General features: G+C 42.9%; 1 protein-coding gene across 1 annotated transcript in view; it reads left to right on the top strand.

The window, feature by feature from the left end:
* Nucleotides 1-4,010: 4,010 nt before the first annotated feature.
* Nucleotides 4,011-26,858, top strand: part of magi2b (membrane associated guanylate kinase, WW and PDZ domain containing 2b) — a gene marked incomplete at its 3' end in the record, with an annotated part of 333,750 nt that continues 310,902 nt past the window's right edge. The window contains exon 1 of the mRNA XM_084171638.1: nt 4,011-4,348. Within this exon, the coding sequence (XP_084027764.1) occupies nt 4,051-4,348 (298 nt within the window). The 5' untranslated portion in view covers nt 4,011-4,050. The remainder of the gene's footprint in view (nt 4,349-26,858) is intronic.

Below are 26,858 nucleotides of genomic sequence, written 5' to 3'. Positions count from 1 at the left end.
CATCTCTCCAACTGCCTTCCAGGCCATCTCTCCAACTGCCTTCCAGGCCACCTCTCCTGCCACTTCACAGGGCACCTCCCCACATATACAGGCTGTGACTGGGAAACACCTGATTACTCTTCTGATTTCAACCCAGTTGAAGCAGGGACCAGGAAAATTACAACACATTTTGATGGATACAGCCGTCAAGCAGGCACTGGAAGAAGAGCAATAGAAGTCAAGCACTCAGAAGGCAAAAATAAAAATTGCAAACCACACTGCACAACAACAAATAACTGTCCTGCGAAGCAAAAAGCCAAAACAAAGCGCATTGAACCAGAAGATTCAGATTCCTCCAACAAGGAAAACTTCTGCAGCGTGTGCATGGAGCACTTTAACAATTACAAGTCCAAGGAGGTCTGGGTGCAGTGTTTGGAATGCAAATTATGGGCCAACAAGCCTGTACCCCAGGACAGCCATACCACTGTCGCAACTGTGATTCTGAGTGAACATGTCCAACATTCAGTCACACACACAGACACACACTCACAGACACGCACACACACACACACCCACAGACACACAGACACACACACACCACAAATGTTCAGGTGTTTAGTTTAGCCTAGTTGTTGTTTGGTTGAGAAAGACATTTTGTGGAGGGTCAAATAATAAACATTTTATTATTTATATTTATTATTATTTCTGCCAAACAAAATGTTAAAGATGACAATGTTGTTCTCATGGTCTCAATAAAAGTGTTCAATAATTAGTTGCATGTCTTGATTTATGCACTTCTTCATTGTTACCATTCACCCCAAGCACTGTTACAACTAACCCAGACCATGGGGTAAATTGTAACCCTTCACTCCTTGTATTTAAGACAACACCATGCGTTTTCAGTTTGATTTACATACATAATAACCACACAAATTGTAAAGGACAGATGTAGGTTGTTTGTATCAAGTTTTGAATAAACTACCATAAACGATCCCTGAGAAACTGACAAAAAGGTGAAAAGTGTTACAACCGTCCCCGGTCTCCCCTACAGCCTGCACAAAAACAAAGCAGAGCTCATGCCTTTCAAGCGACTTTTTTCAAATCATCATTAGAGTCACATCATGAAGCTTTACAATGTATTAAAAATCGAAACATATAGCCCAACGTTTGTAGAACAACTAAAGTTACATTAACCTCTACGGGTTCGGTGTTGCATGACTGTTATAAGTAACAGCAAATTTTCCAGGACATATACATGTCTTATATGGGCAGAAAGCTTAAATTCCTGTTAATCTAACTGCACTGTCCAATTTACAGTAGCTATTACAGTGAAAAAATACCATGCTATTGTTTGAAGAGAGTGGACAACAACAAAAAATGTATCACGGCAACTGGTTTGATACATTCACCTCTGAAGGTAAATAATGTACTTACATTCAGTAATCTTGCTCTGATTTGTCATCCTAATGGTCCCAGAGATAAAATGTAGCATAGTTTTGTTTGATAAAATCAATTTTTATATTCAAATGTAGGAACTGGGTTCTAAAGTTTGAACCCCAGCTGTCTCTGGTTCCACACCCACCCCGCCCAGCCATCTAGATGGCTCAGTTGGTAGAGCATGGCACTTGCAACGCCAGGGTTGTGGGTTCAATTCCCACGGGGGGCCAGTATGAAAAATGTATGCACTCACTAACTTTAAGTCGCTCTGGATAAGAACGTCTGCTAAATGACTAAAATGTAAAAATGTAGATGTGTGAAAGTTAGTGTATAAGCTAATGATCAGTCATGTATGACATTCCTGGGAGTGTGTAAACTTACATTTTGTATTACCATATCATTTTTGTATGTTCTCTATAGTTATGTACTTGAAAATTTATCAATTGACCAATTCGGCACATTTGGGCAGACTTGATACAAAATAGTCCAGTATTGCAATACTTCACTGGATCAATCTGAAACATTCCAAACACACTGCTACCATCTAGTGGCCAAAATCTAAACTGTACCTAAACTGCAATATTATATTGTGGCCTTTCTCTTGCATTTCAAAGATGATGGAACAAAACAAAAATCAGAAAACGCATGTTTTTTTGTTTGTATTATCTTCTACCAGATCTAATGTGTTATATTCTCCTTCATTAATTTCACATTTCCACAAAGTTCAAAGTGTTTCCTTTCAAATGGTATCAAGGCTAATTTTTTTTTTTAAGGGTCAGATCCTTAAGAGGTTAATAACTCTAAATTAAGCATATAGGGATACCTATTTCTTTGTTAACCGCTCAACATATAATAGCCGTATGTGCACACTCCCTCAAATCGTTTGGAGAAAACATTTTATTCAGCTTTGTTCAATTCTATTCTTCATACTATAAAATAATGCCACAGAATTCTAAGCAAACCTTGTCTGCTAAATGAACAAGTATTCCACAGCCATTTGGCATAGCCAGATCAGGACCTAACATAAGGACAACCAGAGTATGCTATTCTGTTCTTCTGAAATAGACTATACTTTCTTCATATCATGCTTCTTTAGACTGTCTGTCTAAAATGAATAATGGATTTATTGTGAAGGTGTAGGCTATATTACATAGATTTATTATACTTTTTAAAATGTAGATATTCCAAAGGTCTGCATCAGTGGCTTGTAGGCTATGTGTGGATGCCAGGAGATGCTAAATGTGTTTATGTTAATTAACGGTCATTTACCGTGAGACAGTTATTTGCTTGATAATCACCGGCTGACGAAATTTCGTGACTGCCACAGCCCTAGGAGTAACTATTGTATAATGTTGTTGATCCATCCTCAGTTTTCTCCTATCACAGCCATTCAACTCTGTAACTGTTTTAAAGTCACAATTGGCCTCATGGTGAAATCCCTGAGCGTCCTTCCTCACCGGCAGTTAAGAAGGATGCCTGTATCTTTGTAGTGACTGCTGTATCTTTGTAGTGACTGGGTGAATTGATACACCATCCAAAGTGTAATTAATAACTTCACCATGCACAAAGGGATATTCAATGGCTACTTTATTTTTAGCCATCTACCAATAAGTGCCCTTCTTTGCAAGGCGTTGGAAAACCTCCCTGGTCTTTGTGGTTGAATCTGTGTTTGAAATTCACTGCTCAACTAAGGGACATTGATAATTGTAAGTGTGGGATATAAAGATGTGGTAGTCATTCAAAAATCATGTTACACTATTATTGCATACAGAGTGAGCACATTTAACTTATTATGTCACTTGTTAATTTGAATTTTTACACCAGAACTTATTTACGCTTGCCATAACAAAGGGGTTGAATACATATTGACTCATACTTATTCAGCTTTTCATTTAAATTCTAAAAAACATAATTCCACTTTGACATTATGGGGTGTTGTGTGTAGGCCAGTGACACACAATCTCAATTTAATCAACTTTAAATGCAGGCTGTAACACAACATATTTTTGAAATAGACAAGGGGTGTGAACACTTTCTGCTGGCACTGTAGGCTACACTTAACTGGCTGAACACAGACCATTAGACACTCGTGGTGTGTATTGCAGCTATCAGAGACACGTCAGACGGTCGACATCAGACGCATGTTTTTCTCTTACTGCAATAGCATAATAATACTTGGAAAAAGCTTGTGGGGGAATATTTGATGCCATTTATAAGTGATGCTTGTTGCTTTAAATCTGCGTGTGCTCAATCTCAGCTGGTCTATGCGGTATGAGCAATCTGTTGGTGAAGACTAAAGAACATTCATTTGCGCATCTATTTTTTTTCCTTTCCATCCCTCCTCTCCGAACCAGAATCATTAATCTCCCCTCCTCCAGACTTCACATCCGGTTCACCCGCTAGTAGCCTATCTTCTGTGTGTGTTTGTGACGGCCTGATTCTCCACCGAGCTGTACTGCAGACTCCCTGCCTGGATACGCTGCGTGCTAGACGGATACTACGCCTGGCGTGTGTCGGTGATGGAGCTACAGTCGGCGCTCTGAGCTGGTGGGAGCCAATCTGCATGACACAAAGGCCGGGATGAGACGCTAGGCTATCGAATGGGCGCCCCGGCTTGATGATACTCGCTCAACGATGTCCAAGAGCCTGAAGAAGAAAAATCACTGGACCAACAAAGTCCACGAAGCGGTCGTCACCAGGAGCATAGAAGGGGAATTTGGTTTCGAGCTGAAGGGGGGCGCGGAGATTGGGCAGTTCCCCTACTTCGGGGAGGTGAAACAAGGTAAAGAGACCCTCCAGAGCGGCAAGCTGGCCCAGGATGAGTTGCTGCTGGAGGTCAACAACACGCCCGTGGCCGGGCTCACCACCCGGGATGTTCTGGCTGTCATCAAACACTGCAAAGATCCGATCCGCTTGAAGTGTGTCAAACAAGGTGAGGTATGCCAGACATGGGGCCAAAGGTGTAAAAGCATAAACATTGAATGAGTGTGAGTGAGCCGCCGCCGCCGCCGCCGCCACACAGCGAAAGATAAGGAGCCATCTGTCTGGTTGTAGCCTATTTTATGTATGTCTGCTCATCAGAAATAGCCTATGTCTGTGTCATCAATGGGTAGGCCTATTGTAAACTATGTCACTCAACTGGAAGGTAAAGTGTCCATAAGCATAGACTATTGTCGCATTTCCATACAGGATTTACCCCATTGTTTTATCCAGAAGGGCGTAGGAGCGAATGACATTGTCACTATTGTTCGAGTCTCAAATCGAGTCCCAAGTTGAACTGGTCAAGTCCAAGTTGTGCATTCTCTAAGAGCAAGTAAACAAATATATATACATGCAATGACTTTAATGCTACCAGACAGACCTTTTTTTATTATTATTTTGTCTACAACACATTTTGATTATGCAAGCTTAATAAGTAAAGTATTAATTTCAAGCAATTTTGACACACCAGAAGACCAGTAGGCCTATGCTAGTAATTGTTGCTTGATGCCCTATTGCTGGTGAGCTTGCAAAGTACATAGTAAATCGTTTTGATCACCAAACTATTTTTGGAGCTGCATATTTATTTATGGCATTCCTCTCTCCCTATAATTAGACATTTGCGCTGCACCCGATCCTATAGCTGTACAGCAAATCAGCGGTCTGTTTGCTAGCTCAGTGGGTCTCAAACCTTTTGACCCAAATGTTGCGATTTTATAACAAATGTAATGCACTTCTACTCATTTTGCCATGGGGCAGAGAGATTTAAAAACATGTTTACAGCTCATTTCCCAGAAGAGTGGCAATTCACTTTTTTTTCCGTAGAAAGACGATGCCCATAGCTTCCCCAAGAAGTTGCACAACGATTTAAGTCAATAAGTCATCATTTTAGTCAGTATGATATATTTGGGGTTGAAGTGGAAAATCCGAAGTGATAACTTCAGATATTTTCAGTGCCAATGCCATGTGTTTCCCTTATGATATGACATGCTAATACGTTTCAGTCTACATTTCTTTTCAGGGCTGGGTTTTATTTCAATGTTACCACCCACCAGAATGTCCTTGTTTATTAATCAGAAAAAAATGCAAAGTTCTTCCTCTTCTTAAATCGTGACTGAGCTGATGAATATAATAGATAATCTTTGGCTGAGCCAAACAACTTTTCGCCATAGCCTGCACTCGTCTGAGCCATGGAGCAAATTAAAACAGGGGGTGCGAATTTAAGTTTTAAATTTAATCACCAAATTATCATAATCCATTTAATAATTTGATGTTTCGCTTCTTTTTTAGCTAGTCTGCATAAAAATATTTGATAAATGGTAAAACTGCGTGTGATATGATTGTATTTTGGAACCCCGCTTCCCGTTACCCAAAGATGAGTGGTTTTGACTGCGAACTTGTTTGTCTATTTTTTGCTGTTTTTACATTTGGATTGGTGGTTCGTTTCATCTCCGATGCGCTCACGGTGTTGTTGTTTTTTGGGGGGTTTTGTCTCTTCACAGCAATATCTGCAGAGCTGGGATGGTTGTATCCTCCATATATATAACATTCTATTGGTTGCAAGAATTTGGTATAATATTTTTTATTGACAAACTCAAAGATTTGAATCCTTTGTTGTTTTGTGTATCAGTTCATAAACCATGTGCCATGGAATCGGTACATTGAAAATCTCTTCCCAACTATTTTGCAATCTACAGTGGGGAGAACAAGTATTTGATACACTGCTGATTTTGCAGGTTTTACTACTTACAAAGCATGTAGAGGTCTGTAATTTTTTATCATAGGTACACTTCAACTGTGAGAGATGGAATCTAAAACAAAAATCCAGAAAATCACATTGTATGATTTTTAAGTAATTAATTTGCATTTTATTGCATGACATAAGTATTTGATACATCAGAAAAGCAGAACTTTAATATTTGGTACAGAAACCTTTGTTTGCAATTACAGAGATCATACGTTTCCTGTAGGTCTTGACCAGGTTTGCACACACTGCAGCAGGGATTTTGGCCCACTCCTCCATACAGACCTTCTCCAGATCCTTCAGTTTTCGGGGCTGTCGTTTTCAGCTCCCTCCAAAGATTTTATATTGGGTTCAGGTCTGGAGACTGGCTAGGCCACTCCAGGACCTTGAGATGCCTCTTACAGAGCCACTCCTTAGTTGCCCTGGCTGTGTGTTTCGGGTCGTTGTCATGCTGGAAGACCCAGCCACGACCCATCTTCAATGCTCTTACTGAGGGAAGGAGGTTGTTGGCCAAGATCTCGCAATACATGGCCCCATTCTTCCTCCCCTCAATACGGTGCAGTTGTCCTGTCCCCTTTGCAGAAAAGCATCCCCAAAGAATGATGTTTCCACCTCCATGCTTCACGGTTGGGATGGTGTTCTTGGGGTTGTACTCATCCTTCTTCTTCCTCCAAACAAGGCGAGTGGAGTTTAGACCAAAAAGCTATATTTTTGTCTCATCAGACCACATGACCTTCTCCCATTCCTCCTCTGGATCATCCAGATGGTCATTGGCAAACTTCAGATGGGCCTGGACATGCGCTGGCTTGAGCAGAGGGACCTTGCGTGCGCTGCAGGATTTTAATCCATGACGGCGTGGTGTGTTACTAATGGTTTTCTTTGAGACTGTGGTCCCAGCTCTCTTCAGGTCATTGACCAGGTCCTGCTGTGTAGTTCTGGGCTGATCCCTCACCTTCCTCATGATCATTGATGCCCCACGAGGTGAGATCTTGCATGGAGCCCCAGACCGAGGGTGATTGACCATCATCTTGAACTTCTTCCATTTTCTAATAATTGCGCCAACAGTTGTTGCCTTCTCACCAAGCTGCTTGCCTATTGTCCTGTAGCCCATCCCAGCCTTGTGCAGGTCTACAATTTTATCCCTGATGTCCTTACACAGCTCTCTGGTCTTGGCCATTGTGGAGAGGTTGGAGTCTGTTTGATTGAGTGTGTGGACAGGTGTCTTTTATACAGGTAACAAGTTCAAACAGGTGCAGTTTATACAGGTAATGAGTGGAGAACAGGAGGGCTTCTTAAAGAAAAACTAACAGGTCTGTGAGAGCCGGAATTCTTACTGGTTGGTAGGTGATCAAATACTTATGTCATGCAATACAATGCAAATTAATTACTTAAAAATCATACAATGTGATTTTCTGGATTTTTGTTTTAAATTCCGTCTCTCACAGTTGAAGTGTACCTATGATAAAAATTACAGACCTCTACATGCTTTGTAAGTAGGAAAACCTGCAAAATCGGCAGTGTATAAAATACTTGTTCTCCCCACTGTACATCTGGCTCAGTAGCATCAGTTGTCCTATTTGTGAAGAACATACAGACATTTTTTTTCACATTGAGATGCAAACATGAGTCATTGAGACACTTTGTAACCTGGACCATTACAGTAGTGAGTTCTTGTGCATCTTGTTGTTTGCTCTTTGCATGCACATATATCACTGTATCATCTGCATACATTTGAACTTCAGACCCAGTACAGACAGAAGGCAGATCATTAATGTACAGGCTGAACAGGAGGGGCCCCAGTATTGACCCTTGGGGCACGCCCACATCATAGCTAAGAGTGGGCGACAGCTCATTGCTCACTCTGACACACTGGGTTCTGCCTTCAAGGTATGATTTTATCCATCTCAAGGCATCAGGGGAAAAGTTGAACTTGGACAGTTTTGTGATGAGAACCTCATGGTTAACAGTATCAAATGCTTTCCTTAGGTCTAGAAATAAAGCCCCAACAACGCCCCCTTTGTCCATCTTGGGCTTCACATTTTCCAGAAGAAAGCAGTTGGCCGTTTCTGTGGAGTGTTTTGAACTGAAGCCAAACTGCACATAGTGTAATGTGAAGGGGCTGTTGTTGAGGTGGGCAATCAGTTGCTCTGCTACACACTTTTCAGCAACCTTCGACACCACAGGTAGTATACTAATGGGCCTGTAGTTACTCATTTCAGCAGGGTCACCTGATTTAAAGATGGCCGTTATTATGGCCGCCTTCCAGACCCTTGGAAACACCCGCTGACCGATAGATGTGTTGGTGACCTTGGTAATGGGGCCAATGAGTGACTCTGTAGTTTTTAAGAAAGGTAGAGTCCAGCCCAAACACATCTTTTGGAGTTCTTTAGTGAGCTAATCACCTTGTTCACCTCTGACTCAGAAACCTCCCTTATGATGAAGACAGGTTGAGTGTCATTCACTAGCGCTGAGCCCAGTGGAGTGGTTCTATGTCAGTACCTTGACAGAGTCAACAAAGTAGGAATTGAAGGCTGTTGCTATTTCGACTGCATCCTGTGTTAGACTGTCATTCACATTGATTTCTAGTCTTTTTGCAGTGTTACTATGGTCTTTCCCTGTTAACTTTTTTAGATTCTCCCAGATCAATTTAGAATTTCCATTTGCTTCACCAATTATGTTGATAAAAAAGAGATCATTTCAGATAATTCCCTTAATTGCGTTTTTAAAAATCATTTAATTCACTCTTAGGGATTCTGAGCTGATCAGGCTTTCTAACAGTAGAGAGGTTAAACCTGTTCTTGGAAAGCTTTCTGGCTATAAGTGTCAGATTATGATCAGACAGCCCCGTAACCATATTGAATGATTTAGTCACTCTTTCTGGTTTATTACTGAACACCAGATCAATCTGTGTTTTAAACAACAAGTCACCCTGGTTGGCACTTTAACTAGCTGTGTAAGGTCAAAGGTGTTAGTGATCCGTTTGAGGGTTTTCCTACAAGACTTGTCTTCATAATTTATGTTAAAGTCTCCCATTTAAGATGACCTCTTTCCCAAAATCACATTCCCTAAGCATGTTATTAAACTGATCAAAAAACAAACTTTCGGTGGAAGGTGGTCTATACGTTCCAATAAGGGTAAAAGACATTTGGGGAGACAGTGTATCGTTTAGGCCAATGCATTCTAGTTCACATGACCACTCAATTTGTTTACATCAGACATGTTCTTTCAATGTAAATCATCAGACCCCCTCCTCTTCCCTCAATCCTGTCTCTCCTGACAACATTGTAGCCAGGCACAATCAAAGTAGCAGATGGAGAGTTTTTATGGAGCCATGTCTCTGAAAGGTAGAGGAAGTGAAGGTTGGAGTCTGTGAGAAGATGTTGAATTTGATCACTTTTTGGAATGACACTGCAAATGTTCAAGTGCCTCCCTGATAGTCCCTTGGGCTTAGCTCGTGGGTCCCAGATGACTCGAGAGTGACTGACACATTGAAAAAAGTAAAAATGTCTGTGTTTTCTGACGGCTAGGTTTAGGCCGTTTTTGTTTCGTTTTGTTTAGGGGCAGTTCGGTAGTGCAATTAACTATCCCTTATACTGGATGCGGGGAACTAATTAAAACAGCTTGTGTGCCAGAAGCAGAGTCGCGGATCGCGTATAGCGACTTGGATATGTTTGGAGAGTCAAATTTCATCTTGGAGCCGGGTGAGCTGCACATCCCAGGGGAGCAGGAGGGTAGTGAACAGGTAGTTTAGCAGTTTCCGATAGATGTTGGACTTGTGTTTGTTACTCCTAAGCGATTCAGTCGAATAGGCAGCGAGGTAGCCTTGGCCATTATTCAGAACATTATGGTATGCTGTGTACTGTCCGCTCCCGTGGAACAGTGAACCAATGTGTTTTTCTGGGGTGTTGGCATTCCCCGACAGTAGATTGATTGTGTCATCCCAACAAGGACGCACTGAGATTATCAGTAGAGCAGCTACATAACTGCCAATCATGGCAATGTACTGGAGATAAAACGCATAATTGCGCTTTAAATCTTTGCATGAGTTGCTTAGCTGGGGTCGGCGTACACCTGATGTTTTACATAAAATAACAGCATCTGGAGGAGAAGCGGCACCTGCCGCACCACCCTCCTGTCGGTCTCCATTGTGCAGAGAGAGCGCTGACATTTACCATAATTAGATAAGTGTTTAAATTCTATTTATCATAATATATGTTTGTAAACTTACCATTAAAAAGTACCTTAATGACTGAGTGTCAATATAGCAATACCATGGTATTTGCACTGCTACTGAGTAAACCTCCAATTGTTCTCCACTATTCCACCCGCTAAAACCTCCCCTCATCCCAAATTGGATGACTGGCAGACCACCCCTGTCCACTTGTATCCTAGGGCCTTTGAGAGATTGGGACCCAACCTTTAAAAAGAGCACACAGTGCCACCCACAGAACAGAAGCAGATTAACTGCCAGAAGCATTTCCAACGCACTCACCTCAATTGCATTGTATACAGTTATATATATATATATATATATATATACACACACACACACAGTCCCAGTCAAAGGTTTGAACACACCTACTCATTCAAGGGTTTTTGTTAATTTTTACTATTTTCTACATTTTAGAATAATAGCAAACATCAAAGCTATGAAATAACACATATGGAATCATTTAGTAACCAAAAAAGTGATAAATAAATAGCCATCCTTTGCCTTGAAGACAGCTTTGCACACTCTTGGCATTCTCTCATCCAGCTTCACCTGGAATGCTTTTCCAACAGTCTTGAAGGTGTCTCCACATATGCTGAGCACTTGTTGGCTGCTTTTCCTTCACTCTGCTGTCCGACTCATCCCAAACCATCTCAATTGGGTTGAGGTCAGGGGATTGTGGCGGCCAGGTCAAATGATAGTCCCACTAAGCCAAAACCAGATGGGATGGCGTATAGCTGCAGCATGCTGTGGTAGCCATCCTGGTTAAGTGTGCCTTGAATTCTAAAGTTTTAGAACACCTACTCATTCAAGGGTTTTTCTTTATTTTTACTATTTTCTACATTGTAGAATAATAGTGAAGACATCAACATTGTGAAATAACACATGGAATCATGTATTAACCAAAAAAGTGTTAAACAAATCAAAGTATATTTTATATTTGAGATTCTTCAAATAGCCACCCTTTGCCTTGATGACAGCTCTGCACACTCTTGGCATTCTCTCAACCAGCTTCATGAGGTAGTCACCTGGAACCGCTCAACATCTACATCACATTAGTCATCTAACAGAATCCCATCCAGAGCGACCCACAGAAGCAACCAAGGTCAACGCCCTGCCCAAGGGCACATCGACAGATCTCCCATAAATTCAAAAATAGGGACCCGAACCAGCGACCCATCAGCCACCGGCCAAAGCTCCCAACCGCCAGGCCACCAGCCCTCCAAGATCCCCCCCACAGTTCCCAAGAGCTGCCTCTCAACTATCCGAGAACTCCCATAAAAGTAAGGCCAACTGAATATGTTTGAGTGCATGTATGGCACTATTTTTGTGTGTGTGTGTCCGTGTACGTGCACGTTTGTGCATTTGAATGACAGTGTGTGTATATGCATGTGTACAAACACCTGCACGGCATCAGCCTCAGGCAAACAGGCGTTAGCTGTAACAACACTGCCCCTCAGTGTCATTCAAACTTACTTTTTGTTATGTTTTATTTTGACTTAATTTTTTGACTTTTATGTTTGACCGTCATTCTATCCCCCGCCCACTCCCACTTGTCTCCAATTCCACATCCCAACCCTCAGCTTCCCTAAGCCCATCCCATCTATCTCTGCTGGCCACCCTCTTCGGATTTCTATGCACCATCTTTCAAATATGCTGTGATGTTTAACAAAAAATTTGAATCTATCTAATCGAATAGAATCCACAGATTGCGAGTTGAAGATAAATACTTTTACTATGAGTATTAGTAATTGACTGACCCGGTCTCTCCAGATCTCCCAACAATACTATTTCTAGGGTCAATTTTAGATCAATGTTATGCATTTTCAGCCATTCCTGAACCTGAGACCAGAAACAGGCTACCTAAGGGCAATACCAAAACAAATGGTCTATTGATTCTGTATCCTCACAACAAAATCTGCAGAAACTACGATGATTGTATGCCCCAAATATTCAACATTTTGTTGGTGGCAAGAATTCTCTACAATAATTTTAGCTGAAAAGCACAGTCTTGAATCTTGCGTCGTTTTATATATCAACTCGTACACACTGTACCATGGAATCGGTACATCAAAAAATCTCTTCCCAACTATTTTGCAATCTGCATGGCACACAGCTGTCAACATCCTGGTCCTCAAATGAAACTGGTATACTTTCCTATTTATGCTATTTTTATTGCTCTGCCAGTTATGATCCTTTATATTGGGCAGACAGGCCAGTTCCCTACCTCCTCCATTTTTGGGGTAATGCTTTAATCAATTGGTTGTAATCTTGGATTGAGCAGACCTTCCCATACAATTCTGATAACTCCATGAAAGACAAAACTCTACCATTCAATTTACAATATTATTTAAAAACAAAATACCCTTTTCAAACATATTTTCCATATATACAGGTATTTTATCAACCAGCACATTTGAATTCAGCCATAATATTTGTTTTATCTTTGCAGGGGGATGAAATTGAAATTGTAGCCTGCTCTGCAATGCTTGTTTGAAAAAGAGAGATACTTTGAAAAGAGTTTCATTTTCAATTAATCGAAAATGAGACATGGCAATCTGCACAATGGCAGAAAGGCCATTTTTAAACAATGGATGAGCTTTTCTTAGTAATCTACTTGAGAACCATTTAGGGTTCAAGTAAAACTTTTGGATAAGTGAAGCTTTTAGAGAGAGGTTTAGTGCTTATAGATTGAATAATCTCAACCCACCCACTTCATATTCATTATATAGATAGGCACCCTTTATCTTGTCTGGTTTAGCATCCCAGATAAACCAACATATTTTTTGCTCATGATTTGAAAAATGAATCCTCAGGAGTAGGCAGCACCATAAGTAAGTGATTAGACTGATATATGACTAAGGAGTTAATCAGTGTAGTTTTTCCATAATTAGATATGTATTTACCTCTCCATGGTTGCAGGATTCTGTCTATTTTTACAAGTTTCCTTTTGAAATTCATTGTGGAGAGCTCATTTTATATATTTTGTGAAATGAATACCAAGCATATCTACTTTACTTTACCGTCAGCCCATTTTATAGGTAAACTGCAGGGTAATGTAACAGTTGTATTTTTTAAAGATCCAATACGTAACATTGTACACTTATCATAATTAGGTTTTAGTCCAGAGAGTCCAGAAAAGTTATCTAGATCTTCAATAAGACATTGCAGGGATCTAGCTTGCGGACTTAATATAAAACTTGAGTCACTGGCATACATGGACACCTTTGTTTTTAAGCCTCTAATGTTGTTATTTGATCTGATTTTAATAGCTAGTATTTTGATGGCCATTACGAATAGATAAGGAGACAGCGGACACCCTTGTTTAACTCCCCTTGACAATTCAAAACTCTCTGAGAAGTAGCTGGTACAGTGGCTTGCGAAAGTATTCACCCCCCTTGGCATTTTTCTTATTTTGTTGCGATGTGAGCAAGACCTTTAAACTGTTCAACATTCACAAGGCCGCAGGGCCAGACGGATTACCAGGACGTGTACTCGGAGCATGCCCGGACCAACTGGCAAGTGTCTAAACTGACATTTTCACCTCTCCCTGACTGAGACTGTAATACCTACATGTTTCAAGCAGACCACCATAGTCCCTGTGCCCAAGAACGCGAAGGTAACCTGCTTAAATGACTACTGCCCCGTAGCACTCACGCTGGTAGCCTTGAAGTGCGTTGAAAGGCTGGTCATGGCTCACATCAACACCATCATCCCGGAAACACTAGACCCACTCCAATTTGCATACCGCCCCAACAGATCCACAGATGATGCAATCTCAATCGCACTCCACACTGCCCTTTCCCAACAGGACAGATGGAACACCTATGTGAGAATACTGTTCATTGACTACAGCTCAGTGTTCAACACCATAGTGCCCACAAAGCTCATCACTAAGCTAAGGACCCTTGGACTAAACACCTCCCTCTGCAACTGGATCCTAGACTTCCTGACGGGCCACGCCCAAGTGGTAAGGGTAGACTACAACACATCTGCAACCCTGATCCTCAACATGGGAGCCACTCAGGGGTGCGTGCTTAGTGCCCTCCTGTGCTCCTTGTTCACCCACGACTGCGTGGCCAAGCACGACTCCAACACCATCATTATGTTTGCTGATGACAGAACGGTGGTAGGCCTGATCCCCGACAATGATGAGACAGCCTATAGGACGGAGATCAGACACCTGGCAGTGTGGTGCCAGGACAACAACCTCTCCCTCAACGTGAGCAAGACAATGGAGATGATCGTGGACTACAGGAAAAGGAGGGCAGACCATTCCCCCATTCACATGGATGGGGCTGTAGTGGAGCTGATCCAGAGTTTCAAGTTCCTTGGTGTCCACATCACCAACAAGCTATCATAGTCCAAACACACCAAGACAGTTGTGAAGAGGGCATGACAACGCCTTTTACCCCTCAGCAGACTGAAAAGATTTGGCAAAGAGTTCTACAGCTGCACCATCGAGAGCATCCTGACCGGTTGCATCACCGCCTGGTATGGCAACTGCTCGGCATTCGACCATAAGGTGCTACAGAGGGTAGTGCGTACGGCCCAGTACATCACTGGGGCCAAGTTTCCTGCCATCCAGGACCTACAGTGCATTCTGAAAGTTTTCAGACCCCTTGACTTTTTCCACATTTTGTTACGTTATCGCCTTATTCTAAAATGGATTAAATTGTATTTTTTTCTCTCATCAATCTACACACAATACCCCGTAATGACAAAGCAAAAACAGTTTTTTTGAATTTTTTTCAAATGTATAAAAAATTAAACACATATCACATTTACGTAAGTATTCAGACCCTTTACTCAGTACTTTGTTGAAGCACCTTTGGCAGCGATTACAGCCTCGAGTCTTCTTGGGTATGACGCTACAAGCTTGGCACACCTGTATTTGGGGAGTTTCTCCCATTCTTCTCTGCATATATTCTCAAGCTCTGTCAGGTTGGATGGGAGCGTCGCTGCACAGCTATTTTCAGGGCTCTCCAGAGATGTTAGATCGGGTTCAAGTCCGGGCTCTGGCTGGGCCACTCAAGGACATTCAGAGACTTGTCCCGAAGCCACTCCTGCACTGTCTTGGCTGTGTGCTTAGGGTCATTGTCCTGTTGGAAGACGAACCGTCAGACCCAGTCTAAGTTCATGAGCGCTCTGGAGCAGGTTTTCATCAAGGATCTCGCTGTACTTTGCTCCGTTCATCTTTCCCTCGATCCTGACTGGTCTCCCAGTCCCTGCCACTCAAAAACATCCCCACAGCATGATGCTGCCACCAACATGCTTCACTATAGGGATGGTGCCAGGCTTCCTCCAGATGTGACGCTTGGCATTCAGGCCAAATAGTTCAATATTGGTTTCATCAGTCCAGAGAATCTTGTTTCTCATGGTTTGAGAGTCTTTAGTTGCCTTTTGGCAAACTCCAAGCAGGCTGTTATGTGCCTTTTGCTGAGTGGCTTCCGTCTGCCCACTCTACAATAAAGGTCTGATTGGTGGAGTGCTGCAGAGATGGTTGTCCTTCTGGATGGTTCTCCCATCTCCACAGACGAACTCTGGAGCTCTGTCTCTGCTACTGCACGGCAAGCGGTACTGGAGCGCCAAGTCTAGGTCCAAAAGGTTTCTTAACAGCTTCTACCCCCCAAGCCATAAGACTGCTGAACAATTAATCAAATGGCCACACGGACTATTTACATTGTCCGTGTGGCCCCCCCTTTGTTTTTACACTGCTGCTACTCGCTGTTTATTATCTATGCATAGTCACTTTACCCCTACCTACATGTACAAATTACCTCGACTAACCTGTACCCCCCGTGTATATAGCATCGTTGTTATTTTATTGTGTTACGTTTTATTAAATTTTTTACTTTAGTTTATTTAGGAAATATTTTAAATAACTCTATTTCTTGAACTGCATCGTTGGTTAAGGGCTTGTAAGTAAGCATTTCACGGTAAGGTCTACACCTGTTGTATTCAGTGCATGTGACAAATAAAATTTGATTTGAGCTGTCAGTGCCCTACTTGTTTATTTCTCCAATTCACATGGAAATCACAGCAATGTTCCCAGCCCCAATTCATGAATATGTATTAGCAGCTCTCGACCCACTCCACTGCAGCCCCGTCAATGTGAATGGGGGCGTGCTTGGCCCTCTGTGTGATGTAGTACAAAATCAGCTCCTTTTGTCTTGCTGACGTTGTTGTTCTGGCACCACACTGTCAGGTCTCTGACCACCTCCTTATAGGCTGTCTCATTGTCATCGGTGATCAGGCCAACCACCGTTGTGCCGTCAGCAAACGTAATGATGGTGTTGGAGTCGTGCGCAGCCACGCAGTTGTGGGTGAACAGGGAGTACAGGAGGGGACTAAGCACGCACCCCTGAGTGGCCCCCGTGTTGAGCATAAGTGTGGCGGATGTGTTGTTGCCTACCCTCACCACGTGGTGAGTATGCAAATTGGAGTGGTTCTAGGGTTTCTGGGATAATGTTGTTGATGTGAGCCATGACCAGCCTTTCAAAGCACTTCATGGCTACAGATGTGAGTGCTACGGGCCGGTAGTGATTTAGGCAGGTTACCTTTAGTGTTCTTGGGCACAGGGACTATGGTGGTCTGCTTGAAACATGTAGGTATTACAGACTCAGTCAGGGACATGTTGAAAATGTCAGTGAAGACACTTGCCAGTTTGTCAGCGCATGCTCGGAGTACACGTCCTGGTAATCCGTCTGGCCCTGCGGCCTTGTGAATGTTGACCTGTTTAAAGGTATAACTCACATTGGCTACAGAGAGCGTGATCACACAGTCGTCCGGAACAGCTGAAGCTCTCATGCATGCTTCAGTGTTGCTTGCCTCGAAGCGAGCATAGAAGTAATTTAGCTCGTCTGGTAGGCTCGTGTCACCGGGCAGCTTGCGGCTGTGCTTCCCTTTTGTAATCTGTAATAGTTTGCAAGCCCTGCCACATCCGACGCGCGTCGGAGTCGGTGTAGTACGATTCAATCTTAGTCCTGTATTGACGCTTTGCCTGTTTGATGGTTTGTCGGAAGGCATAGCGGGATTTCTTATAAGCATCCGGGTTGGAGTTCCGCACCTTGAAAATGGCAGCTCTACCCTTTAGCGCAGTGCGGATGTTGCCTGTAATCCATGGCTTCTGGTTGGGGTATGTACGTACGGTCACTCTGGGGACGACGTCATCGATGCACTTATTGATGAAGGCAGTGACTGATGTAGTGCACTCCTCAATGCTTTCGAAAGAATCCCGGAACATATTCCAGTCTGTGCTAGCAAAACAGTCTTGTAGCTTAGCATCTGCGTCATCTGACCACTTCTTTATTCACCGAGTCACTGGTGCTTCCTGCTTTAGTTTTTCCTTTTAAGCAGGAATCAGGAGGACAGAGTTATAGTCAGATTTGCCAAATGGAGGGTGAGGGAGAGCTTTGTACGCGTCTCTGTGTGTGGAGTAACGGTGGTCTAGAGTTTTTTTTTGTTGGTCAAACGGATTTAAGTTTCCCTGCATTAAAGTCCCTGGCCACTGGATGAGCATTTTCCTGTTTACTTATGGCCTTTTTCAGCTCATTGAGTGTGGTCTTAGTGCCAGCATCGGTTTGTGGTGGTAAATAGACAGCTACGAAAAATATAGATGAAAACTCTCTTGGTAGATAGTGTGGTCTACAGCTTATCATTAGATACTCTATCTCAGGTGAGCAAAACCTCAAGACTTCCTTAATATAAGATTTTGTGCACCAGCTGTTGTTTACAAATATACACAGACCTCCACCACTTATCTTACCGGAAGCAGCTGTTCTATCTTGCCGATGCAGCATAAGAAAGCAAAGGTAACTGAACTAAATGACTATCACCCTGTAGCACTCACCTCTGTCATCATGAAGTGCTTTGAGAGACTAGTCAAGGATCATATCACCTCTACCTTACCTGTCACCCTAGACCCACTTCAATTTGCTTACCGCACCAATAGATCCACAGACGATGCAATCGCCATCACACTGCACACTGCCCTATCCCATCTGGACAAGAGGAATACCTACAGTTGAAGTCGGAAGTTTACATACACCTTAGCCAAATACATTTAATCTCAGTTTTTTCAATTCCTGACATTTAATCATAGTAAAAATTCCCTGTCTTAGGTCAGTTAGGATCACCACTTTATTTTAAGAATGTGAAATGTCAGAATAATAGTAGAGATAATGATTTATTTCAGCTTTTATTTCTTTCATCACATTCCCAGTAGGTCAGAAGTTTACATACATTCAATTAGTGTTTGGTAGCATTGCCTTTAAATTGTTTAACTTGGGTCAAACGTTTCGGGTAGCCTTCCACAAGCTTCCCACAATAAGTTGGGTGAATTTTGGCCCATTCCTCCTGACAGAGCTGGTGTAACTGAGTCAGGTTTGTAGGCTGCCTTGCTCGCACACACTTTTTCAGTTCTGCCCACACATTTTCTATATGATTGAGGTCAGGGCTTTGTGATGGCCACTCCAATACCTTGACTTTGTTGTCCTTAAGCCATTTTGCCTCAACTTTGGAAGTATGCTTTGGGTCATTGTGCTTTTGGAAGACCCATTTGCGACCAAGCTTTAACTTCCTGACTGATGTCTTGAGATGTTGCTTCAATATATCCACATAATTTTCCTTCCTCATGATGCCATCTATTTTGTGAAGTGCACCAGTCCCTCCTGCAGCAAAGCACCTCCACAGCATGATGCTGCCACCCCCGTGCTTCACAGTTGGGATGGTGTTCTTGACTTGCAAGCGACCCCCTTTTTCCTCCAAACATAATGATGGTCATTATGGCCAGACAGTTCTATTTTTGTTTCATCAGACCAGAAGACATTTCTCCAAGAAATACGATCTTTGTCCCCATGTGCAGTTGCAAACCATAGTCTGGCTTTTTTATGGCGGTTTTGGAGCAGTGGCTTCTTCCTTGCTGAGCGGCCTTTCAGGTTATGTCGACATAGGACTCGTTTTACAGTGGATATAGATACTTTTGTACCTGTTTCCTCCAGCATCTTCACAAGGTCCTTTGCTGTTCTGGGATTGATTTGCACTTTTCGCACCAAAGTACGTTCATCTCTAGGAGACAGAACGCGTCTCCTTCCTGAGCGGTATGACGGCTGCGTGGTCCCATGGTGTTTATACTTGCATACTATGTTTGTACAGATGAACGTGGTACCTTCAGGCTTTTGGAAATTGCTCCCAAGGATGAATCAGACTTGTGGAGGTCTACACATTTTTTTTCTGAGGTCTTGGCTGATTTCTTTTCATTTTCCCATGATGTCAAGCAAAGAGGCACTGAGTTTGAAGGTAGGCCTTGAAATAAATCCACAGGTACACCTCCAATTGACTCAAATGATGTCAATTAGCCTATCAGAACCTTCTAAAGCCATGACATCCTTTTCTGGAATTTTCCAAGCTGTTTAAAGGCACAGCAACTTAGTGTATGTAAACTTCTGACCCACTGGAATTGTGATACAGTGAATTATAAGTGAAATAATCTGTCTGTAAACAATTGTTGGAAAAATTACTTGTGTCTTGCACAAAGTAGATGTCCTAACCGACTTGCCAAAACTATAATGTGTGGAGTGGTTGAAAAACAAGTTTTAATGACTCCAACCTAAGTGTATGTAAACTTCCGACTTCAACTGTATGTAAGAATGCTGTTCATTGACTATAGCTCAGCATTCAACACCATAGTACCCTCCAAGCTCATCATCAAGCTTGAGGCCCTGGGTCTGAACCCCGCCCTGTGCAACTGGGTCCTGGACTTTCTGACGGGCTGCCCCCAGGTGGTGAAGGTAGGAAACAACATCTCCACTTCGCTGATCCTCAACACTGGGGCCCCACAAGGGCGCGTGCTCAGCCCTCAAGTTTGCAGATGACACAACAGTAGTAGGCTTGATTACCAACAATGACGAGACTGCCTACTGGGAGGAGGTGAGGCTCTGGGAGTGTGGTGCCAGGAAAATAACCTCTCACTCAACGTCAACAAAACAAAGGAGATGATCGTGGACTTCAGGAAACAGCAGAGGGTGCAACCCCCTATCCACATCGACGGGACCGCAGTGGAGAAGGTGGAAAGCTTCAAGCTCTTTTCGGTCATAAGAGACAGTGGCAGAAACATTATGTACAAAATAAGTTACAAATAACGCGAAAAAACACACACAATATCACAATTGGTTAGGAGCCCTTAAAACGGAAGCCATGTCCTCTGGCGCCATAATAGGTTATTAATGTTCTGCTGATTTATTTATGTTTTTTTCATGATCCACAGGTTACTACTGTAGGGTGTGAGAGGTATTTAAATGATTTGATAGACCTGCAAAGCTTGCATTTGTGTGTGAGTGTGTCAGAACTAAGATGATTTGGATTAATCCAACCTGAGACTACCGCACCAGGTATTTCTCTTCTATTCCCATGCTGGAGACCAGGGCTTGATTACAACCTGCCAACCTTTTGTGGCTGATCTTTCAGCGGGGGAGTGGGTGTATGTATCAAAGACCTGACTAGGCCCAGCACCGCGCGATATGGCAAAATTTTTGTTGTGTGCATGTTTGTGTACTGAGGAACATGTAACTTGGTTCTATTTCTTTAGGTTGGGGGCTTACATCAAGATAAGTGTTTCTTGGTGTAATGGCGTCGCCAGGCTATTGCAGCACATATAAGCCTGGGATATCAACCATTCAAAGTTGGCCCATTAACAGTAGTGACCATAGAATTCTATAGGATTGACCTTACTGAGTAAAGTATTTGTTATTGTCACTACTTAACACAGTAAAAAAGTCACAATTATAGCTAAACCCTGCCCATTTCTACAGTTTATCCTCTTCAAATTTTATTTTAAACCTAACACTAACTAATGAAGGCCAAGTTTGATGCGTTGGTCCACCAGACCTTCCGCTCATTTGGGCAGAAGTGTCTGGGAACGAGATTAGGTGTAATGTGACTAACATGACATCACATTAGAGTGTATGCCATCCTTCAGAACAACATGTCACCCTTTTATATGAAGCACATGTTTATGTCATATTCAACATAGTAGGTCATGACTAGGGCTGTGGCAGTCACGAAATTTCGTCAGCCGGTGATTGTCAAGCAAATAACTGTCGGTCTCATGGTAATTGACCGTTAATTAACATAAACACATTTAGCATCTCCTGGCTTCCACACATAGCCTACAAGCCACTGATGCAGACCTTTGTAACATTTACATTTAAAAAAGTCTAATAAATCCATGTAATAAAGCCTACACCTTCACAATAAATCCATTGTTTATTTTAGACAGGTCTAAAGAACCATGATATGAAGAAAATGTAGTCTATTTCAGAAGAACAGAATAGCATACTCTGAGTTGTCCTTATGTTAGGTCCTGATCTGGCTATGCCAAATGGCTGTGGGCTACACTAGTTCATTTAGCAGACAATACTTGCTTAGGATTCTGTGGCATTATTTTATAGTATGAAGAATAGAATTGAACAAAGCTGAATAAAATAGAAAGGATATTTTATCCAAATGATTTAAGGGAGAGATGAGTAGGCCTAACGAACAGCAAAAGCACTAGCCTATGTCAATCTACTATCCCCCATAGTACAAAAGTCGACCTATTCTGTGCGAGAAATAAATATTCCAAACATAGTCTGGGACAGTTGTGGGATGCGATAGATCCCAAATTAATACAACCACTAGCATCAAAAAAATTTAATTACGCAATGTGGCTGACGCAACAGATCAGAACGTTTAGCTTAAAATATTGATAAACTATTAGGCTATTTCTTCACATTATAAGCGCATCAATGCGCACATGGTAGTAGGCAATAAGCGCAAATGTTCCATTAGCGGAAAACACCATCATCGAAAGTGACCGCAAATGCAATTATGCATGTAATGCTTTTATAATAAAGGTGCATTTTTATGGTGAAGATTATCTTCCCCAAACTTGAAACTCACTGCTTATGTATGCCAGTTAGGCTCTACATCCCTTGTAAAGCGGATTAATATGCTTAATTTTAGTAAGTTATTTGGCCACTTTAGTTGTGATACAAACCTTATAAAAACAATATAGGCCTATGGGCTAGGCTACATGAGGTGTGTGACTATGATTAGAAAAAGTCGCCAAAGAAAGGCATTGTTTCTTATGCTGGGCATCATTCAAAATGGATCATATATAATTCACAAGTGATAAGCTAATATTTACATTTACATTTTAGTCATTTAGCAGACGCTCTTATCCAGAGCGACTTACAATTAGTGAGTGCATACATTATTATTTTTTACTTTTTTATTTTACTTTTTTTTATTATTTTTTTATTGTCACCCATCAGACTATTCTTGATTTAATCTTTACATATACTAAATAATATGTGTGAAATGTGTTTTGAATTGACCATTATCATGCACCTGTATCGAAAACAGGGGCAGATGGAAAAAATACATGTCATCTATGCACTTAAATAGCAAATGGAGGACGCTTTTCCCATGGTTCATTTTCATGCCAGCCAGGTAGGCTATACTCCTGTTGTAAAGATAACCAATGTGCTTAATATTAGGAAAGTTGAGAAATAAATATAGTAGGCCTAGCCTATAGAAAGTTGATGGGATCCTCCTCTTTTTAATAGAGGCCATCACTCTGTTTTCTCGCGCAATTGCAAAGCCTATAGGAATGTTGCACAACATGAGCTCATGGGCTCTCATTTAAGTGTTTGATTAGATTTTCGATAACATTTGCATTGATGTCAGAGTGATTAGAGGGACAATAGAGTGCTGAGTACCAGGCAGTTAGCAAGTTTGGTAGGCTACTAATGACCATCAGCAGCATCAGCGCTTGGAGAAGCCTAATTACCGTGACTAAACGGTCACGTGGAATTTGACTGCCTTCATGACTCGTGACCGCCGGTGTGGTGGTAATACGGTCACCGCAACAGCCCTAGTTATGTCACATTTGACATTGTTGATTATGTCACAGTTATGCCACATTTATGAACCCTTTATGAAGCATTACATTTACATTTACGTCATTTAGCAGACACTCTTATCCAGAGCGACTTACAAATTGGTGCATTCACCTTATAGCCAGTGGGATAACCACTTTACAATATTATTTTTTTTTTTGGGGGGGGGGGGGGGTAGAAGGATTACTTTATCCTATCCCAGGTATTCCTTAAAGAGGTGGGAAGGTGGTGAGTGACTCCGCTGTCCTGGCGTCGTGAGTGAGCTTGTTCCACCATTGGGGTGCCAGAGCAGCGAACAGTTTTGACTGGGCTGAGCGGGAACTGTGCTTCCGCAGAGGTAGGGGGGCCAGCAGGCCAGCGGTGGATGAACGCAATGCCCTCGTTTGGGTGTAGGGACTGATCAGAGCCTGAAGGTACGGAGGTGCCGTTCCCCTCACAGCTCCGTAGGCAAGCACCATGGTCTTGTAGCAGATGCGAGCTTCAACTGGAAGCCAGTGGAGTGTGTGGAGGAGCGGGGTGACATGAGAGAACTTGGGAAGGTTGAACACCAGACAGCTGCGGCATTCTGGATGAGTTGTAGGGGTTTAATGGCACAGGCAGGGAGCCCAGCCAACAGCGAGTTGCAGTAATCCAGACGGGAGATGACAAGTGCCTGGATTAGGACCTGTGCCGCTTCCTGTGTAAGGCAGGGTCATACTCTCCGAATGTTGTAGAGCATGAACCTACAGGATCGGGTCACCGCTTTGATGTTAGCGGAGAACGACAGGGTGTTGTCCAGGGTCACGCCAAGGCTCTTCGCACTCTGGGAGGAGGACACAACGGATTTGTCAACTGTGATGGCGAGATCATGGAACGGGAAGTCCTTCCCTGGGAGCAAGAGCAGCTCCGTCTTGCCAAGGTTCAGCTTGAGGTGGTGATCCGTCATCCACACTGATATGTCTGCCAGACATGCAGAGATGCGATTCGCCACCTGGTTATCAGAAGGGGGAAAGGAGAAGATTAGTTGTGTGTCGTCTGCGTAGCAATGATAGGAGAGGCCATGTGAGGATATGACAGAGCCAAGTGACTTGGTGTATAGCGAGAATAGGAGAGGGCCTAGAACTGAGCCCTGGGGGACACCAGTGGTGAGAGCACGTGGTGCGGAGACAGATTCTCGCCACGCCACTTGGTAGGAGCGACCGGTCAGGTAGGACGCAATCCAAGAGTGAGCCACGCCGGAGATGCCCAGCTCGGAGAGGGTGGAGAGGAGGATCTGATGGTTCACAGCATCAAAGGCAGCAGACCGGTCTAGAAGGACAAGAGCAGAGGAGAGAGAGTTAGCTTTAGCAGTGTGGAGAGCCTCTGTGACACAGAGAAGAGCAGTCTCAGTTGAATGACCAGTCTTGAAACCTGACTGGTTTGGATCAAGAAGGTAATTCTGAGAGAGATAGCAAGAGAGTTGGCTAAAGACGGCACGCTCAAGAGTTTTTGAGAGAAAAGAAAGAAGGGATACTGGTCTGTAGTTGTTGACATCAGAGGGATCGAGTGTTGGTTTTTTGAGAAGGGGTGCAACTCTCGCTCTCTTGAAGACGGAAGAGACATAGCCAGCGGTCAAGGACGAGTTGATGAGGTAAGGGAGAAGGTCACCGGAGATGTTCTGGAGAAGAGCGGAGGGGATAGGGTCAAGCGGGCAGGTTGTTGGGCGGCCGGCCATCAGAAGTCGCAATATTTTATCTGGAGAGAGAGGGGAGAAAGAAGTAAAAGCATAGGGTAGGGCAGTGTGAGCAGGACAAGCAGTGTCATTTGACTTAACAAACGAGGATCGGATGTCGTCAACCTTCTTTTCAAAATGGGTGATGAAGTCATCCACAGAGAGGGAGGAGGGGGAGGGGGAGGAGGATTCAGCAGGGAGGAGAAGGTGGCAAAGAGCTTCCTAGGGTTAGAGGCAGATGCTTGGAATTTAGAGTGGTAGAAAGTGGCTTTAGCAGCAGAAACAGATGAAGAAAATGTAGAGAGGAGGGAGATTGGAGGGAGAAGGATTGAGCAGAGGGAAGAGATGATAGGATGGAAGAGGAGAGAGTAGCGGGAGAGAGAGAGCGAAGGTTGCGACGGCGCATTACCATCTGAGTAGGGGCAGAGTAAGTAGTGTTGGAGGAGAGCGAGAGAGAAAAGGATACAAAGTAGTGGTCGGAGACATGGAGGGGAGTTGCAGTGAGATTAGTAGAAGAACAGCATCTAGTAAAGATGAGGTCAAGCGTATTGCCTGCCTTGTGAGTAGGGGGGGACGGTCAGAGGGTGAGGTCAAAAGAGGAGAGGAGTGGAAAGAAGGAGGCAGAGAGAAATGAGTCAAATGTAGACGTAGGGAGGTGGAAGTCACCCAGAACTGTGAGGGGTGAGCCATCCTCAGGAAAGGAACTTATCAAGCATGACATACGGTTATTGATTAACATGGAGGGGATTAGGGGAATAGCCAGCTGATAGAGTAGCCCAATGAGATATTGCCGCTTGCTGGCTGTGTAGCCTATTGATGTTGTAGTGTGTTTTGCCTGATAGGCCTACTGTAGAACTATTTCCTTATACCCTCCCCAATGCACAAAGGAAAAATCCTACTCAGGCTTATATGCCTACACTACTAATCACAGTTTGTTTACAAAAGCCTCCCTCTGAACGTATTGGTGAATGAGGAAACTAGAAGTTAGGTCTTTATGGTTAGAAGTATGAAAGTGCATCCCAAATGGCCCCCTATTCCCTATATAGTGCAGTGTACTACTTTTGACCAGAGCCGTATGGGCCCTGGTCAAAAGTAGTAGGCTACACTATATAGGAAATAATAATAATGCATTTTATTTTAAGCGCTTTTCAAGACACCCAAAGTCACTTTACAAACAAAAGTAGGGGGAATTCCACTGTAACAGAATTATGATTTTTCACTTAAAAAGTATGCTAAACAAAAACTTTTGACTGCAAAGTTAAACAAACCATAGAACTCTATGAACAAGACCGCTTTTAACAATTTCCACAGAAAATGTTACAAAAACGCATTTACTTGAAAAAACAGTGCGAAGAGATGGCGGTGCTGAGTACGGCGCACGTTTTACCAATTCCTGCTCAACTTTGCCTTTTTATGGATTTTTATGCATCAGTTATTACTTTACTTTACTTGCTCAGAATGTTCATGTAATACTTTCCTACGACCAACAAACACTGTTGGATCATGAATCAGAAGCTAGACACCCAGATCTTGAATACTACATTCACTCCTTTGTTCCCGAACAGCGGGTTTACCTGTTGCTCCTGGCCGAGATCACCTAAAGCAAAGCCAGCGACGAAGAAGAGGAAGGAAAGGGGGACTCCAAGCTAGGCTGAAAAGACTGGCTACACGGACTTCTCTTCCTAGTATCCTGATGGCTAATGAACAATCGCTGGAAATAAACTTTGTGAACTCGGCGCAAGGCTTCAATCACAGAGCGACATCAGGGAATGCTGTGTCTTTTGTTTTTATTGAGACGTGGTTTACAGAAAATACACTCAACTCTATTCAACCAGATGGCTTCTCCATATTCCGAATGGATCGAACGGCGGCTTCTGG

The sequence above is a fragment of the Coregonus lavaretus genome (assembly GCF_964263955.1).
Source record: "Coregonus lavaretus genome assembly, chromosome: 11".
NCBI classification, from domain to species: Eukaryota; Metazoa; Chordata; class Actinopteri; order Salmoniformes; family Salmonidae; genus Coregonus; species Coregonus lavaretus.
This window is presented reverse-complemented; position numbering and strand designations above follow the sequence as displayed.